Source organism: Artibeus jamaicensis, unplaced genomic scaffold (genome assembly GCF_021234435.1).
Source record: "Artibeus jamaicensis isolate MK-2021 breed Jamaican fruit bat unplaced genomic scaffold, CSHL_Jam_final contig_47, whole genome shotgun sequence".
Lineage (NCBI taxonomy): Eukaryota > Metazoa > Chordata > Mammalia > Chiroptera > Phyllostomidae > Artibeus > Artibeus jamaicensis.
In genome coordinates this window covers 849,149-867,346 of record NW_026521848.1, presented here as the reverse complement: position 1 = coordinate 867,346, position 18,198 = coordinate 849,149, and the positions used below count along the sequence as shown (strand labels likewise).

Sequence of the window (18,198 nt, the reverse complement as noted above, 5' to 3'; positions counted from 1 at the left end):
GAAAAAGGGATGCAGGCCATCACTGGGGTTAATGCATAAGGCAACAGAGAATGAGAGATGTAAGGAACCCAGAAAACAGCTTAAGAGTAGAGCAGTTTCATTTGGTCCAGTTCGGAAGGAAACACAGTTCGCAGGAAAATACACTGATTCTAGCGAGGATCCTCTGGATCTGCTTCCATCCAGCGTCCAGTCAATGTGACCATTTTCATTAGGCTGCTGCTCTCGGCTCCACCCTATGCTGGGCAATGGTGGGACACAGTGGGATGGAGACGGCCCCAGGCCCTGCCCTCAAGGGGCTTCCAGTCCAGTGAGAGAGACGGATCAGGCCATGATCTCCCAGAGGGTTCAGGGCCGGCGTGGGTAAGCAGAGAAGCCTGGGAGAGCCAGAGAAGGCCCTTGCTCCCCACCCTCAGGGTGTCAGGGAAGGCTGCCTGGAGGAGGGGACTCATACCTGGCCTCTGAGGAAGCCGAGCCAAGGGCTGGGTCAGGTAGCCTGCAACACCCCTTCTTTGGACGCCCCCTTGCCCGTGCCCAACCGGGGATCCTCCCCTTCTCCTGGCCCAGGCTACCAGCCCTGCGATCCGCAGGTCATTTGCAACCGCGTAAACCATGTGCATGGCTGTCTGGCGGAGCTGCAGGAGCAGGCGGCGAGGCGGCGCGCGGAGCTGGACGCCTCGAGGAGCTTGTGGGCGCTGCTTCAGGAGCTGGAGGAGGCGGAGAGCTGGGCCCGCGACAAGGAGCGACTCCTAGAGGCGACGGGAGGCGGTGGGGCTGGCTCAGCTGGAGCAGCGGGCGCAGCGGGCGGCGCTCATGACCTGTCCAGCACTGCTCGCCTCCTGGCGCAGCACAAAATTCTGCAGGGCGAGCTGGGCGGGCGGCGGGCGCTGCTGCAACAGGCCCTGCGGCGCGGCGAGGAGCTGGCTACGGCCGGCGGCGCCGAAGGCCCGGGCGCTGAGACAGTGCAACTAGCGGGATTGGCTGAGCGCGCGGCGAGCGCGCGGCGGCGCTGGCAGCGTTTGGAGGAGGCGGCAGCGAGGCGAGAGCGGCGGCTGCAGGAGGCGCGAGCGCTGCATCAGTTCGGCGCTGACCTCGACGGGCTCCTGGATTGGCTGCGGGACGCCTATCGCTTAGCAGCTGCGGGTGACTTCGGCCACGACGAGGCGTCCAGCCGCCGCTTGGCGCGCCAGCACCGTGCGCTCACCGGGGAGGTGGAGGCGCATCGGGGGCACGTGGGTGGCCTGCGGCGTCAGCTGGCGACACTGGGTGGCGCTAGCGGCGCCGGGCCAATGGTGGTGGCTCTGCAGGTGCGCGTGGTGGAGGCCGAGCAGCTGTTCGCCGAGGTGACGGAGGTGGCTGCTCTGCGGCGCCAGTGGCTGCGCGATGCCCTCGCCGTCTACCGCATGTTCGGTGAGGTGCACGCGTGCGAGCTGTGGATCGGAGAGAAGGAACAATGGTTGCTCGCCATGCGCGTCCCTGATTCACTCGACGACGTCGAGGTGGTGCAGCACCGGTGAGCGCGCACATGTGGGGCTCGGGGTCCCCTTCCTCACGCACAGTCTCATCTTCGCTGATTCAACAGTTTCTCTATTCACTCAGCTGGAAGCAGAGTTCCAGTACAAAGGGAGTGAATTAGTCCCAACCCCACAGGCTGTGGTGAACAGTAAATGATCAAACACCATAGAACACTTAGCAAATGCCTGGGGCCAGGGACCATTCCAGGAACTTTACTGTTATTACTCCAAGGCTTATATTCACTGGCACAAACTTCTCCAGATGTATCCCAGCGTGGCCCCTCCACCGGGATGTGCACTGCCTTGCACACATGGCATCACCTCCCTTGCTATTAAATTAGCTGTGGCCCTTGTCACTTTCCCTTAGCCCTGCTTTATATTTCTTCACAGCACTTACCACCCTGTGGCATTAGATGCCAGCTGAGGAGTGAGTTAAATTAGTGGATGAACTCTCTGTCCTTCTTTCTCCAAGCACCTTGTTCCTCCAGTCACTCACTTGGCAGGTGCTTACTGAATGCTGCTGCCCTGTTCTCGGCCCTGTGCTGGGCATTGCAGGGAACACAGACGGGTCTGGTCCCTGTCCTTACCGCGCCCATGGTTACCTAAGCCACAGCTTTGGGCATTGTTTTAAATAAGGGGGAGGGCTGCCCAGTTTTAAAAAGATCTCCCTGGCTGCTGTGTGGAGGGTGGGTTGGAGGGGGTGACAGTGGTGGCCTGGAGACCAGAGAGGCAGCTGGGCTGGGGACCCAGGTAGGAGGGTACAGGACTAGACCAGGGCAGGAGGCCAAGTGGACAAGCCGTGAGGGTAGGCAGGCTGGGAACAGGGAATTTTCCAAAACAGGGCTCTGGGCTGGGGGAGAGGGGGCTGTTCTTGAGATGGAGACCCAGAGGCAGAACAAATTTGGGAGGAGACATTGAAGCCAGTTTGAGTTGCGCTGGGAGTGGCGAGGCCTAAGGATAATGTGCGGCAGGCTCTGAGGTTGGAGACGGCTGGAAGGAGAAGAAGTTGGGGCAGCAAACTGAGATGTGGGGGGTCGCAAGTTCAGGGGTGAGGACTCAGGCTGTGGGGATGTGTGAGGTGGCCCAGGCAGGGTGTGAGAGGACGTTCAGAGCCCCGGAGAAGCCAACATTTAAGGGACAGGTAGAAGGAAGTGAAGCTGGCAAAGAAGCAGGACAAGGTGAGGCTGGTGAGTTAGAAGATCCAGGAGAAGGCGGTTTTATAAAAGCCAAGAGGTGGGCAAGTCCCCCGTGTCTAGGCCCCTCTGAGAATGTTCATCCTTCCTTTGCAGATTTGAGAGTCTGGACCAGGAGATGAACAGTCTGATGGGCCGTGTCCTGGGTGTGAACCACACAGTCCAGGAGCTGGTGGAAGGCGGCCACCCCAGCTCGGACGAGGTGCGTTCCTGCCAGGACCACCTCAACAGCAGGTAGGCGGGGCCGGGGGCTGGAAGTCCTTCTGGGTACCTTCCAGCAACTCCCTCCATCATTCCTTTCCTCGTCCACTCAACCGTGGACATTGAGAGTGTGCGACTTCAAACCCCTGAGATAATAATGGCCTCCTGGTAAATCGGCAAAATTTGAAGCGAAAAAAAAAGGTTAATACTCAGTGCTAGTGCTGATGTGGTAAAATTAAGATACAGTACATGTCAGTGGGCTATTCATTTATTTGTTCAGAAATAATTTATTGTATATTTAATATCTGCTGGGAATTTTCCTAAACACTTTATATGCCTCGTTTAATCTCTCAACATTCCAATTTCTGTGGTGAAAATTCCAAAATGCAGGACTCCAAAAGCAGTAACAAGTTAACACCTTTCCCTCTAGAACACTACCAGCAGTTCTCCCAGTGTGGGTCGGGTTCAGAGATGAAGACGCAGACCCAGAGAAGTGAAATGCTTACCATGATCACTCACTCATTCCTTTTTAAAAAAAATTATTTATTTATTTGTTTATTTATTTATAGACAGAGGGGAAGGGAGAGAGAGAGGGAGGAAACATCAATATGTGGTTGCCTCTCAAGCGCCCCCCACTGGGGACCTGGCTCTCAACCCAAGCCTATACCCTGACTGGGAATGGAACTGGCGACCCTCTAGTTCGCAGGCCAGTGGTCAATCCACTGAGCCACGATTACTCACTCACTCAATCTAGTAACTTGGACTCAAACCCAATTCTGTCTAAATCCAGAGAAGGGCCTCTTGATAGCATGTATTCTGTCTTCCCAGCAACCTGTGGGGTGTAAATTACCCATATTAGAGAAGAGGAAATTGGAGCTCAGAGAGGTGAAGACACTGGCCCAAGGTCACACAGCAAATTATAGCATCAAGCCTGCATTTGAAATCAATCGACTTTATCTAACTCCCCAAACTGTGGTCTGAAATGCTGTGCCATAAGATCTCAACGTGTAGTGATTTTACAGCCTTTGTATCCCTGACAGTGTTGAAGCATCAGGGCCTCAAACAATAACAAAAAGAATGTTACAGCCTTTAGAGGGGTTGTATGTCAAGTGTTTTAGCCATGTGATCTCATTAAGCACTCAATGAAGTGGGCTTTATTATCCTGATTTTTCAGTTGAGAAAACTGAGGATCATGAGGGAGTGATTTGCCTAGGGTCACATGGTATATCTGGCCAGAGCAGAACTTGAACTTGTCAAGTTCAAGTCAAGTTCAAGTTCAAGTTCAAGAACTTGAACTTGTCAAATCCTCTTGACATAGAACTCCTTCCTATGTCAGACTCCTAACCTCTGCTCTTGTGGCATGTCCATTCTAGAGAGAGGCAGAGGAACAGTGAAGAAGCAAACTGTCTGTTAATGAACAAGATATTTAAAGAATTGTAAGGATTTATGCAGGAATTAGAGGACAGTGACCTGGCAGTTAGCACAGCCGAGGCAAAGCCCCGAAGCAGAGAGGGGCTTGCATGTTCCAGAGATCAGCTCAATGCAACAGCAGCAGCAAACAGGTACTGTTGAAGTAGTTCATAACTCAGGGCACACTTGACCCTCACAGCACACCATGAGGCAGTTGCTAAGCTATGATTGTGTCCATTTTACTGCTGGGGAAACCGAGGCACAGAGAGGTACTAGCTGAGGGTGCACATCTCAGATTAGACTGCAGCGCTGCCCTGCCGGGACTCCATGCTGTGGCCTGTGTGACGCAAGGTCCATGAAAGGGAAACTGAGGCCAGAGCAGTGTTGTCACTTGCCTGAGGGCGCAGAGCAACACATGATTTTTCCATTAATTTATTTTGGAATAAAACACGTTTGCCTTTGCAGCCTCTGTCATCAGCACCTGGCGCACGGTGCCTGACTGCTTCCTATGCACCGGACCCAACATGTTGTCTGATGTCATCAGCTAGCACTTCTCACCCTCTTTGGTCTCAGGACCTCTTTTTTTTCTTTTTCTTTTTAAACTGATTTATTTATTCTTATAGAGAGGGGAAGGGAGGGAGAGGAACATCGATGTGTGAGAGACATATTGATTGGTTGCCTCCCGCACACCCTCAACTGGGGACCTGGCCTGCAACTCAAGCATATACCCTGACTGGGAATCGAACCAGCAACCTTTCAGTTCACAGGCTGGCACCCAATCCACTGAGCCAGGGCTCAGAACCTCTTTACAACTCTCAAAAATTATTAAGGACCCCAAAGAGCTCATTTCAATAGGTTGTATCTATCCATGTTTACTATATTAGGAATTAATACTGAGTAATTTAAAATATTAAGCCTTTTAAAAATAACAAAAATAAACCTGTTAACATTTCCAATGAAAAAAATAACTATTTTTCAAAACAAAAATGTAGCGAGCTGAGTGGTATTGTCTGGCATCTTTGCAGTTCTCTTTAACATCCGCGTAACGGAAGGCAGCTGAGGTCTCAGGTCTGCTTCAGCGCTGGGTCTTTGTCACGCATCCTCTGGAGAACACTGTCCGGTCTGGAGACAAGGACGCTGCAAAGGCAGACAGTGTCTTAGCGTTATTACGAACGTAGTTTTGACCTCGCCCAGACTTCATTTTGAGAACCGCTGCTCGAAGCTATTATGAGGGCAGGGTTTCATTTTACACAGGCAGAAACCGGGGCTCAGTAACATAAAGTCCTTCCCAAGGTCATGCAGTGCAAGGTTCTACTCTGGGAGGGGGTGGGCCCTCCACACCCAAGAGGAGGCTCTGTCCTCCTCAAGCCGCCCTCCTTCCCCCGGGTAGGTGGAACCGCATCGTGGAGCTGGTGGAACAGCGTAAAGAAGAAGTGAGCGCGGTGCTGCTTGTGGAGAACCACGTGCTGGAGGTCGCTGAGGTGCGCGCCCAGGTGCGAGAGAAGCGGAGGGCTGTGGAGAGCGCGCCCCGCGCGGGAGGCGCCCTGCAGTGGCGACTTAGCGGCCTGGAGGCGGCTCTGCAAGCGCTGGAGCCACGCCAGGCGGCCCTCCTAGAGGAGGCAGCGCTCCTGGCCGCGCGCTTCCCCGCGCAGGCTGGGCGGCTGCACCAGGGTGCGGAAGAACTGGGTGCCGAGTGGGGCGCGCTGGCCAGCGCTGCTCAGGCCTGTGGCGAGGCTGTGGCGGCGGCCGGGCGCCTGCAGCGCTTCCTGCACGACCTGGACGCTTTCCTGGACTGGCTGGTACGCGCCCAGGAGGCAGCGGGCGGCGAAGAGGGACCCCTGCCAGGCAGCCTGGAAGAAGCGGACGCCCTGCTGGCGCGCCACGCGGCGCTCAAGGAGGAAGTGGACCAGCGCGAGGAGGACTATGCGCACATTGTGGCGGCCAGCGAGGCGCTGCTGGCAGCCGACGGCGCAGAGCTGGGTCCAGGGCTGGCGCTCGACGAGTGGCTGCCGCATCTCGAACTTGGCTGGCACAAGCTGCTGGGCTTGTGGGAGGCGCGCAGGGAGGCGCTGGTCCAGGCACACGTCTACCAGCTCTTCCTGAGAGACTTACGCCAGGCGCTTGCTGTGCTGCGCAACCAGGTGCCGGCTTTGGGGTTCACGTGGGTGTGGGGTGGGGGTAGGGTGGTCCGAGGCCGTGCGGGAGCGCCGGAGCAGGGAAATGAATGGAACCACTGGGTTCGTAGTTTAATGGAGGTGGATGGGAGTGGGAAGGGTATCCGGACAGACAGCTGCATTTGTGGGTCTCGCAGTGTGAACCTGCGTGGGCGAAGTATGTAACAAAATTGGAGGATTAGGATGGGAGGTGTGGTTTCTTAGCTGAGGTGACTGACAGTTTGGGCACCATCCCAGTGAGTAATGCCTTTGGCTGTTCACTGGAGTGGCTTCCTGGGCTTTTGAATTACCTGGAAGGTAGAGTGTGAGGTTGACTGATGGTGGTTAATGGGATCCAAAGAAAATCTTGGGGTGGATAATCTTTATCCGAACAGAGGATAAAGATTATGGAAGGCTGGGAGATTACTGGGATCAGTAAGTATGGCTTATGAGCTTGTGGGTCCCTAAATTAGCAAATGATCTCCTTATTGGGGCTGGCAGTTTGCAGAGTCTCCAGAGGGTGTAACTGTTTGTGGCTTTGAGGGATCAAGTGTGGTTCTTTGGGAACAGCTGGCCCAGTTTGGACATCACTCTGGCTTGGGAATCAAGTTAGTGGTTTGTGCAAGGCAGAACACCCAGTCTTCAGATTGCCTAAGAGTAGGTATCAAGTTTGGGGGGTCATTTGAGAAAGAGTGACCACCGGTGCTGATTATCTAGAGAAAGCTGACTCCGTTGGAGGGTTATCTGGGGTCGGGGGGACAAGACAGGGAGCCCCTGAAATCATGAGGTTACTAAATAAACATTGGAGCTTAGGTTGCCTTGGGTAACCCTCTCTAACCCGCCCATCTCACCAATTAGAAAATTCACCCCAGAGAGGGAAAGAATGTCCTCGAGGACACACAGCACCCAGTGCTGCTTTTTTAAAAGATTTTTATTTATTTATCTTTAGAGAGAGGGGAAGGGGGGGAATCGGTGTGAGAGAAACATCCATCGGCCGCCCCTTGCACACCACCTAGCAGGGTCCTGGCCCGCAGCCCAGGCACGCGCCCTGACCTTCAGGTTTGCGGGATGATGCGCCACCTGCTGAGCTACACCAGTTGGGGCCCAGCTCAGGCTTTATCGGTTAACCAGACACTTACAGAGTGCCTCCTCCGTGCCAGGCATTCGTCTGGGGCTGAGCTCAATAAGGAAACAAAATGCAAAATTGCACATTTATGTGGCTGGCATTCTATGTGTGCATGTACGTGGGGGAGGGGGCAATGAACGAGCAGGTGCGTATGTGGTATTATGTCAGGCATGTGCGGTGAAAAATAATAAAGGGATACGGCTGGGGTGGAGGGGGATAATTTTGGCAGGGTGGTCAGAGATCTGAAGAAAGTGAGGGACCCAGCTGTGAGACTATCTGGAGGGACAGGCTGCCAGGCGGAGGGACCAGCACGGCAAAGACCCTGGGATGGGGCCAGGCCTGGTGTGTTTGATGCTAGAAACAAGGGGGAAGAGAATGATTGTGGCAAACCAGGCTGGCCGCCTCTCCCAGGTCCCGGAGTGGGTGGTGGGGGCGGGTGTCTGACCGGTGCACCACCCCACCCCCCTTCCCAGGAGGTGGCACTGTCCGGTCTGGAGCTCCCAGGCACAGTGGAGTCCGTGGAGGAGGCGTTGAAACAGCACAGGGATTTTCTCACCACAATGGAGCTGAACCAGCAAAAGATGCAGGTGGCTGTGCAGGCTGCGGAGGGCCTGCTGCGGCAGGGCAACGTCTACGGGGAGCAGGCCCAGGAGGCTGTGACCCGGCTGCTGAAGAAGTAGGTCCCTTGGTCCCCGGGGGCACAGGGGAGGGTGAGGTGGCCAGGGTCCCACTTCTTTCCATCACAATTTCTGCTTCTCTGCCCATCTCTGATTTCCATTTAATTCCATATGTTTTAGATTTGGTTTAAATTGACAATTTGTGAAAATGTAACTTGGGGTTGTCAACCCCCAAAATACAGAAGGACACACAATGAAGTTTCTCTCCTGAGCCCCACCCTCAGCCTGGGGTAGCGGGACTGGTTGTTAAAATGTTACCGTATCTTGCTGGATGCCTAGCATCTGCAGCTGCTGTTCTGCCCCCTCCCCGGGAATCCCCGGACAGCCCCAGATTCCTCAGCCAATGGCCAGGCAAAGGTTCCAGATGGGACAGTGTCCCTTGGCCTGGTGGTTTGTCAAATACTGGGAGTGAACACCCCTGCCAGGCCCCAACCCCGGTTGTCTAGGAAGTGACATGCAGGGTTTGTGTTTGTGTGTCGCCACCTGCCTGTCCCTCCTACCCTGCCTCTTGACTGTCCTTGTACTAATCGAGCAAAGCTACTTATTGAGCATCTACTGTGTGCGAGGCACTATTCTAGACCATGAACAAAACAAAGCAACACAAAACCTCAGCCCTCCTTTATAGAGTCCTTCATAGGGTTTCCTCCAGACCCACCTCTTTGTCTCTCTTGCTGTTTCCGCCCCTCCTGGTGACCCTGGCTTTCCCCTCTCTGCCCTGATCCAGGCTGGAAGAGAGCCCAGCACCCCTCCTTGTGTCTTGCCATCTCTCAATAGAAAGCACACCTGGTTACTTACTTAACCACCATCCGCAGCCCCAAGGCTCCAGCCTCCTTTTCCAAGGCTGGAGTTTGCTAAAGGAAACTTTTATGGGGATTCTGGTCCTGAGGCTGCAAACTCATGATCCAGTGTCCCCAGCTGCAGGCCTGGACCCTTCCTTCCTCTCTTCGATGTTTCCGAAGTGCTGGCTGTACGCGAAGCTCTACAGAACGAGGAGGGGCCTGGAGGACTGGTAGTTCTCTGATTCGCTTCTTCATTCCTTTTCAGTCATTAGTGGCACCTTTAATTCTATTATTTATTCATTTATTCTCCAGCCTGTTAGACAGATAGAGTCTGTACTCTGTTCCAGGCCCTGCGTGGGGCAGGGTGGTGACCAGGACAGGGCACGATTCCTGTCCTCACAGAGCTTGCATGCTGTCTGACAACAGTGGCCCAGAGTGATCAGGGCGGGGGTGGGGAACACAGGGGCCTTGGGAGCCTTAAGAGTGCATCTGCCCCAGGCTTGTGCTGGCTGAGCCTGGGAAAACAGCAGAGATTGAGACGGATCCAAGTCCTGCACTCGCCCCAACCCACCCCAGTCACTTACTCTTCTAGGGATGTTTTTTCCACCTGGTGGAAGTAATCAAACATCCACTCATGGTGGGATGGGAGGGCTGGATGGGGCAGGGGGTGGGGTGGGGAGGTTCGCTGCCCACACCATGCAGAGCTGGGGGCTGGGGCCTTGGGGTGAGACAAACCAGATCCTAGTCCCTGCTCCACCACTCAACCTGTGAGATTCAGGGCAAGTCACATAGTGTCTCTGTGGACCGTGCCCAGCCTGGAACTGGGCCCAGCCTGCCTGCCGGGTGCTCTTCTTATCTGCATTTTGCACCCGAGGCTCAGAGAGGGTCATTGACTTGCCCAAGGCCACAGCCAGGAAATAGCAGGGCAGGGATTTGAACCCTGCCCCTTTTTTCACCCTCCCGGAGTTTTTTTTTTTTGTCATCCTGAGGACCGATGCTTGACAAGTTGGATGGCGAAGACAGGGAGGGATTGATTTCAGTTCATTTTCAGAGGCATTTCCTATCTCCTGGCTTCTGAGCTGAGTCCAGGCAAGAGGGAGTCAATTCTTTGCTTGTCTGTCTCTGGCGCTTCCTGTTCCTCCTTCCAGTTGTGCCCTTCCAGTTGGCTCTGTAACTTTCCCTTACCCGCTCTGTCTTGGCCTTCGGCCCCCTCTCTCTGTATCGCTGTGTCCCTTTCCTCCTTCCTCTCTCCCCATTTCTCTGCCTCCATCCACTATCTTCTGTCTCCTGGTCTCCGTTTCTCTTCCTTAAACACTTTACTTTTGTTTCTGTCATTTCTCTGCTTTTGTGTCTTTTTTTTTGCATTCATTAAATCATTCATTCAACAAATATGTATCGAGTACAAATGTGTATGTGTGCCGGGCTCTTTTTCTAGGCGTTGGGGACACAGCTGTGAACAGAACAAAAATTCCTGCCCCCCTCCACCGTGTGATATCCTCCTGGGGGAGACAGACAAGACAAACGAATAGCATATATGTGAACCTCGTGTTCCTGTTAAGTGTGAAGAAGAAACTTAAAGAAGGAAAAAAAAAAAGCCAGAAAGTGTTGGGAGTGGTCAGGGAGGGTCTCATGGAGAAGGTGACATTTGAGATGTTTGGGAGACGAGAATTTCAGACAGAGAGAGCTGCCGGTGGCAGGCCACCAGGTGGGAGTGGCTCGGTAAAGGCACCACCAGGCCTCTCGGGTACTTTGCCCTGCGCTGTGGGGTCACTCAGGCCAAGGGCCTGCCCCTCCTTGCTGGCACACAGGCCCACCCTCACTGCAGCTCCAGCCCCTTCTCTCCCCGCGCCCTGCTCTCTTCCCTTTCCAACTCCGCTGCACCCTTCTGTCTAGCTGGCTGTGTCTTTTACTGGCATCGGGCCCCTTCTCTGCCTGACCCTCTCTGGGCTGTCCCTGCCCTGACTCTGTCACTTCCCCAGTTCCTCTCCCTCTGCCTCCTCTCCCTCTCTCTCTCAACCTCCTACCGCTCTCTCTGTCTCCGGCACTATTCCTGATTCATTTCTTTCCTTCTCTTTTCCTATTTTCTCCCTTCCTATGTCTCGTTCTCTTTGCCTGTCTCTCTCTAGATCTCTGTCAACCACTCCCTCTTGAGGTCTCTGCTTATATCTTTGTCTCTGGCCTTGGGGCTGTGTGTGTCCCTGTTTCTCTCTCTCTCTCTCTCAGCCTTTATAATCTCAATCTCTCTCTCGGTCTATACTTCCCTCTGGATCTCTCTCTAGGCATCTCTAAGTTTTCAGTCATCTCTCTCTGGGCGGTCTGTATCTTCCTTCCTAGATGTGCGTCTCTGTCTGTGCACCTCTCTCCACCTCTGTCCCTGGCGTTTCTTTGCCTCTCTCTCTATTCCCGCCGTGCTCTCTCCTTCTCCTCGCTCTTCCACGTGCACTAGGTTTCCAGCCCTGCCAAGCCCGATGCCCTCCTCTCACAGAACTACTGCCAGCATCCCCACTCAGGCTTCCCCCAGCCCCCTATCTCCCCATCCCCAGGAGCCAAGAAAACCAACTTCGGGCCCAGCAGTGGATGGAGAAGCTACACGACCAACTTGAGCTGCAGCACTTCCTCCGAGTCTGTCACGAGGTAGGAACTCCAGCTGTGCTTGACTTCTTTCCTAGGGAGGGAAGTGCTCCAGGGCAGAAGGGCAGTGGAGGTAGGGACACCCCTCTAAGTGGGTCGCGGAGCGATGTTCACTCCACGCCGCCAGGAGGCGCGCAGAACCCGGCCCCAGTGCGCATGCTCCGCACGTCCCTCCCACCCCCGCCTACGCGGGCTCCGGGGACGAAGGGAGGGGTTCCGGTCGCCCCTGGCAACGGCGCGCGACCGCGCCTACAGGTCCCGCGGGGACGCGCGCCGTCTCCTTTCCTCTGGTGATTTGGGAGAAGCGCCCTGCTGGGAAGAGGAGCCGGAGACCTGAGAGGGGTGTGGGGGGGTGGTGAGAACTAGTGGCCCAGAGCGCAACTTCGCTCACAGATGGTCCAGAGAAGTAAGCAGGCCTTCCACCCTTCGCAAGTGTCCAGGAATCAAGCTCTGCCCCTTTAGACATGATGCGTACACCTGTAAGGATCGCCCCAAAGCAGATCCCTTCCCCATTTAGAGAAGGTTCAGGAGTCACGCTTCTTCCCCCTCCTTCCCCTGCATTCCGTAGAAACTGTTCTGGATTCTAGCCACATAAGAAATAGCCCATTAGAGACGGCCCAGGAAGACCCCTAACCACCACAGAGATGGGTCCGGCCTCACTAATCTACCTCACTCCCCGCATGATAATCCAGTACCTACATTTCCCCCAACCAAGCATGGCTCAGGAAGTAGGCCCCAATCCCCCCCCATTGAAGATGGTTTGACTCCCTCCATGGTAACCCCCCCCATGAGAAACTTTCGTTCACATTTGAAAGGACAAGGGCTGCCATACCCGCAAAGCCCCACATATCTGAAGCCTATTAGAGATGGGTGTGAAACTGGAGAAGCCCACTAGAAACGGATCCTGGAACTCCCTGTCCCATTTTTCCCACTGGAGATCCATGTTCCAGCCCCCTCCCCCGATCCCATACCCCCTACCCCTGTGGCTGAGTTTCCAGGAGGCTGAGCCTCTTCCCATTAGAAATGGTTCAGGAGTACATCCCAACCCCATACTCCCCAACTTCACATAGGTAGCCCAGGCTACATACGGATGCCCCCACCCACCCCGCCCACCGCTCCCGCCATTGGGTTTGGTCCAGGAGCCCCTTCCCCCTCTGGTCGTGAGATTGTTCTGGACCAAGTAGCAATCGTCTGAGATGGCGCAGAACCCCCACCCCCACGCCCCAACTGGGGCCTGGCAAGGAGGCAGGCAGGGGGCGCGCGCGGGCCGGCGCGGTGCCACGGCGCGGGGGCGGAGGCGCGCGCCCGCTGGAGCCTCAGCTGTCGCCACCGCTGCCGCCGCCGTTGCAGTGGAGTGGCGAGAGCCCGCCCGCCCGCTCGCCCGCCGCGGGGACGCCCCGCCAACGCTGCCGCCACTTCAGGTCTCGGGGGCGCCCAAGGTGGGGGGAGGGGGCTGGTGCGCGCTCCCGCGGAGGCGGGCGGGGGAGGGGGCTTGGGCGCGCGCTCGCCCTCGGCAGCGGGAGGGAGGGGCTCAGGGGCGGGTCGGCGGGACGCCAGGACCCTGGTCCTGCGGAATTGCAGGAACGCCAGGAGCTGTCCGCGGTGCTGCTGAGGGCGGGACAGAGGGACCGGGTCCCAAGGGACGGAAAAAGGGGGACTTTTAAGGCTACTCCTGGGGTAGTGGGTATTTGTCCTGGGGGTGAAGAAAGTCTTACCCTCTCTGAGGGGCTGTCCTCTGAGTAATGGGGAGTGGGAGATTAGACCTGGGATTGGACGGCTTTCAACCTTTTGGGGGGTTTCTTCCTTGGTTCTTGCAGGATCTGTATTAGCCTTAGATGATTGGGCGAATCACTTTTGCGGGGGTCTGCCTTGAGTCATGGGGGTCTTGGACTTCTCTACCTTTGACAAGCTTTGATTTGGAGGGCTTCCCCTTGGTTGTTGGGGACTCTGACTTTGTCCTTGGTGGGGGGGTCAACCACTTTTGCGGGGCTTTACCTTGATGACGGAGTATCATCTATTTTAAGGGCTTTGCCTTCACCGTGAGCTTTGGTTGCCATCGGCAAACTCTTTCCCGTGTGTGGGAACCTGTGAATTGAGTCGGGGGTTTCAGTATGTGACTTGGCCCTGGAGAATGTGTGTGTGCCTGTGCGTGAAGCTATCCTGGGTCCCTGGGGAGCACATGATGGGGGACACGGAGTAGGGTTTGGCCAGCTGGGGATTTGTCCTTGGCTATGACTGCATTTGCCTCCTGGGACGCTGAGCTAGACTCCATGTTTTTTTTTTTTTTTTCCAGGAGGGAGGAGGTTGATCTTGTGACTGGGGGGTGGGGAGGGAAGGGGAGGAGCAACTGTCTCAGGTGCCTCTCTTGAGTGGAGAGTTTGAGGCTTGGAGAACAAATCTTACTTGGGGAACCCAGAAAGCCCTGTGATTAGTCCTGCCTAGGGTAGTGAGAGGGGCCCACTCAGCGCTTACATTTTGTTGGTGAATGGTGGAGGGGGGGGGGACTAGAACTGGCTTTAGTTTGGGAGGGAGCTGGCTGAGAAGTCCAGGCCTAGCTTTTGGGGTATGTTCATTTGGGGAGCCAGAAGGCAGCCCTGTGCCTTGCATTTGGGGGGTTGGCTTTGGTAGGGGACTAGAACTGGTCATGGTTTGGGGGGGACTGTGATCTTGAGCTGGATCCTCTAGCTAAATTTGGGGAGTCCTGTGGGCTCATTAGGGAGGCTAGATCTGGGTTGTGGGGGTGGGTCTACCCCAGATTGGAGGGCCGGTTTGGGGAGAACCAGACTTGGCACCAGTTCGAGAATCGTTTAGAGGTTCATCTGCCCATATTGAGGGCTGGGGCTAGGGATGGGGGCTTCACCTCATACCCTGGGGAGTGAGTGGGGGATCTCACATCGGTCCTTGTTGGAGGTGTCTGAGACCGAATCGAAGGGTCTAAGTGTTGCTTTTGGGGCATTCTGGGCACCTGTCCATCCATCCCCCACTCCCTAGGAAGGAGCTTGAGCCCCCCCCCTGTTGCCCCCCCCAGAAAGGCCTCATTTGCACAGGTTTTCCATCCCTTCCTCCCCTGCCCCAAACCTAGCAGCCCTGGCTCTGAACCTGGAACACCCTGAAGAGGCCGGGGGCTGGGACTGTGTCGGGTTGGGGGAGCCGGCTGAGCCCCTCCTTCTGTCCTGCACAGCTGGATGGCTGGATCCACGAGAAGATGCTGATGGCGCGAGATGGCACACGGGAGGACGGCCACAAGCTGCATAAGAGATGGCTCCGGCACCAGGCGTTCATGGCCGAGCTGGCTCAGAATAAAGAGTGGCTGGAGAAGATCGAAAGGGTGAGGAAGCAGAGGCCTCTCCAGGTGCCAGAGGCCTCCAGAGAACCCGCTTCTCACTGCCGGCTGCCGCTCTCACGCCTCAGAACTAACTGGTGCAGATCATTTCCACGTCTGTATCTGGCTTATAAAGTCCACGTAACCTCTGAGCCTCCATTGCCCGTTTGTAAAACAGCCAGCTTCTTTTCTCAGTGGTGCCCATACCTAGCTGTTAAATACATATTCCACCCCTTCCTATAACCTCCCCCCACACGCTGCCCCCTTCCACGCCATTTGGAGCATCTAAGGTGGAATGGCAAGTAGACAGGCTGGGGCAGCTCTGGGAAGCCCCCCCCCCCCAGCTTCCGAGGAACTTTATGTTGCTACAACCTTGGGTCCGGACTGTGTCAGCCTGTGGCCAGCTGCGCAGGGGACCTTGGGGGATGGTGTTAACCTCTTTGAGCCTCAGTTGGCACTGCTTTAAAATTAAGGAAATGATTAATGTAGCTATTTCCCTGGGCTCTTCTGCACACACGGTGCTTAACCCAAGGCCCAGCACCTCGGAGCTGTGATTGCCCTGGCATTGTTATTTTTAATAGGCTCTAGGCCAACATATATTGGAGTTTGACTTCAATCTTGGAGGGACCCAGGCAGATTTTTACTCCAAGTCACAACCCCCAAAACTGCCCCCTACTCTGGCTGAACCCCTAGACCTGCAGCCCTAGATACCCCCACTCTTCTGACTCAAACGGAGATACCCAGGTGGGCCTTAAACCTTAAATGGTCACAGATACCCGACAAATGGTGGCACATGGCAAAGCCACTCCCATTGACCTTAATGGCAGTTCATTCTCTCCCCTATCTCTCTCTCTCCCCCTTGTCTTTTTTATGGTTCTCTTCCCATGTTTCTGAACCTGTGTGGATGTCTCTGTGTCTGTCACTCTGTGACGCTCTGTCTTTCCACGTCTCCTTCCCATGTCACTGTGTCTGTCTCCCTCCTACACTCTGTCTGCCTGCCTACCTGTCCCTTTCCTGGTCTCTCTCCCCTCTTGGTTCCTTCCCTCTCCGTACCTATGTCTGCGCCCACCGCTCATGTTTCTGTCCCTGTCTGTCTCCAACTCTGGCTGCGCTCTCTCCCCACACCTCTCCCTCGGTCCTGTTGCCCCCATATTTTTCTGTCCCTCCCCACCATCTACCCCTCCCCTCACTTCCTGACTCACACTCTCCATCCGGGGCAGGAGGGCCAGCAGCTGATGCAGGAGAAGCCGGAGCTGGCGGCCTCGGTGCGGAAGAAGCTGGGCGAGATCCGGCAGTGCTGGGCCGAGCTGGAGAGCACCACCCAGGCCAAGGCCCGGCAGCTCTTTGAGGCCAGCAAGGCCGACCAGCTGGTGCAGAGCTTCGCGGAGCTGGACAAGAAGCTCCTTCACATGGAGAGCCAGCTGCAAGACGTGGACCCCGGCGGGGACCTGGCCACCGTCAACAGCCAGCTCAAGAAGCTGCAGGTATGGCCTGGCTGGCCTAGATGGGGGCTTTCTATGCCACAGTGGGGCTTGAGTCAGGATCAGACTTCGCTAAAGGTGTTTCACCCAGGGGGCCTTTATTCCAAACCCACTGAGAGGCCTGGAAACAGAAAGGGAATACCGCGTCAGTCCCGCTCGCAGTGAGTGTCGGAAGCAGCCACCGCCCCCGGGGTGGAGGGTACAAAGGGGAGAGAAGGAGTTAGAGCCCAGAAACAGCGAGTGAATAACTAGGACACTGGGGGTTTCACGGGACCCTGCCACTGGCTTCCTGGATAGAGAGAACCAAGGCCCAGAGGGAGGACAATGGCTCTGCACAGAATAGTAATGACATTCATGTAGTGCTTCCTCTACCAGTCTCCGTGCGGCCCTCACTGAGAGATTGGCATGATTATTATCCACCCCCTGCCTTACCAGTGGGCACCTGGCCCAGGGACACACAGCTAAGCCAGTGTGTCCCTTACGAAACAAGAGGCTCTTAGGGAGCAGACACGGGGCCTACGAGAGGCTCGTGGAGAGCAGCTGGCGAGGCTCAGGATCCGACCACGTGACACTGGTGGCGGGAGGTGCAGATGTAGCTGTAGCGTCTTACCTCCCGAGGTGCTCCGGCTCCTGCCTTTGTGAGCACCTACTGTGCGCCAGGCACTTTTCTAGGTGCCAGGAACAACACCTGAGCGAAACCGAGGCTCTAGGAGGCGAACTTGCTGGGCCAGGGTGGCAAGTGGCAAAGGCTGGATTCAAACCCAGGTCCCTAATATTCTTCATACCCCTTGCGATCCATCTTCTGCCTGGTTATGCTCCTGAAGTGCTTGGCATGGGGTCTGGCAGAAAAAAAAAGTTGACTCACAAGCAGAGCATAATGATACTAATTAGCATGTATTCCTTTTATTTAGGCAGTGAATCTTTATTGAGCACCTACTGTGCGCTAGGCACTTTTCTAGGTGCCAGGATACAGCTGTGTGTAAAACTGACAAAAACCACTGCCCCCGTGGGACTCAGATGCCGGTGGGGGAGGCAGGCAAAGGAACGTAGGGGCGGACATCCGAACGCGGTTCCAGAGGGGTCATCGCTTTATATGCGCCACTGAGTCTCGAATGCCTTGGTCCCCTGGGCCTCTCCACCTCTCACAAGACGCCGAGGTCCCCAAAGAGCTTTCATTTGTGTGGGGTATACTGATTTGGTGTTTCCTATATTAAAAATTACAAGAAATATTTAAATTACAGATCTGCTTCAGAACAGCAATAATAAACCTATCACTTATTAACCCCAACACATTCTTTTATGTGGAATAACTATGTTTTCCAAGATAGAAGAAAATGTAGTCAGAAGACTGGCATTGTTTTCGATGTTACAACTCCCTTTTGCGTCTGGAGTAGTGGAAGCGCTGGATTCTCACCCGTGCTTCTGGGTTCGTTCTGCTGTAGAAGCAGGGGTCATGCAGTCCCTGCAGAGCCCACCGTGCACTTGGGAGAGGATGAGAGTGTGGAAGGCAAATTACGCTTTCGTGTTTTTTTAATCCTCACCTGAGGATACATTCACTAGTTTGAGAGAGAGAGAGGAAGGGAGGAACATCGGCATGAGAGAGAAACATCATTTGGTTCAGTCCTATACATGCCCCAACCGGGGAATGGAACCAGTAACCCAGGTGTGTCCCCTGACTACGTACGGATCGACCTGCATTCTTTTAGTGCCCAGG

The 18,198-nt window shown here is 55.3% G+C and overlaps 1 protein-coding gene across 1 annotated transcript in view; it reads left to right on the top strand.

Annotated features, from left to right (window-relative positions):
* The window catches only part of SPTBN4 (spectrin beta, non-erythrocytic 4), a 69,555-nt gene that overhangs the window by 26,511 nt on the left and 24,846 nt on the right, over positions 1-18,198 (top strand). Inside the window, exons 13-19 of the mRNA XM_053667579.1 lie at positions 565-1,510; positions 2,801-2,938; positions 5,706-6,456; positions 8,068-8,270; positions 11,594-11,684; positions 14,863-15,009; positions 16,224-16,487. Coding sequence (XP_053523554.1) covers positions 565-1,510; positions 2,801-2,938; positions 5,706-6,456; positions 8,068-8,270; positions 11,594-11,684; positions 14,863-15,009; positions 16,224-16,487 — 2,540 coding nt within the window. The remainder of the gene's footprint in view (positions 1-564; positions 1,511-2,800; positions 2,939-5,705; positions 6,457-8,067; positions 8,271-11,593; positions 11,685-14,862; positions 15,010-16,223; positions 16,488-18,198) is intronic.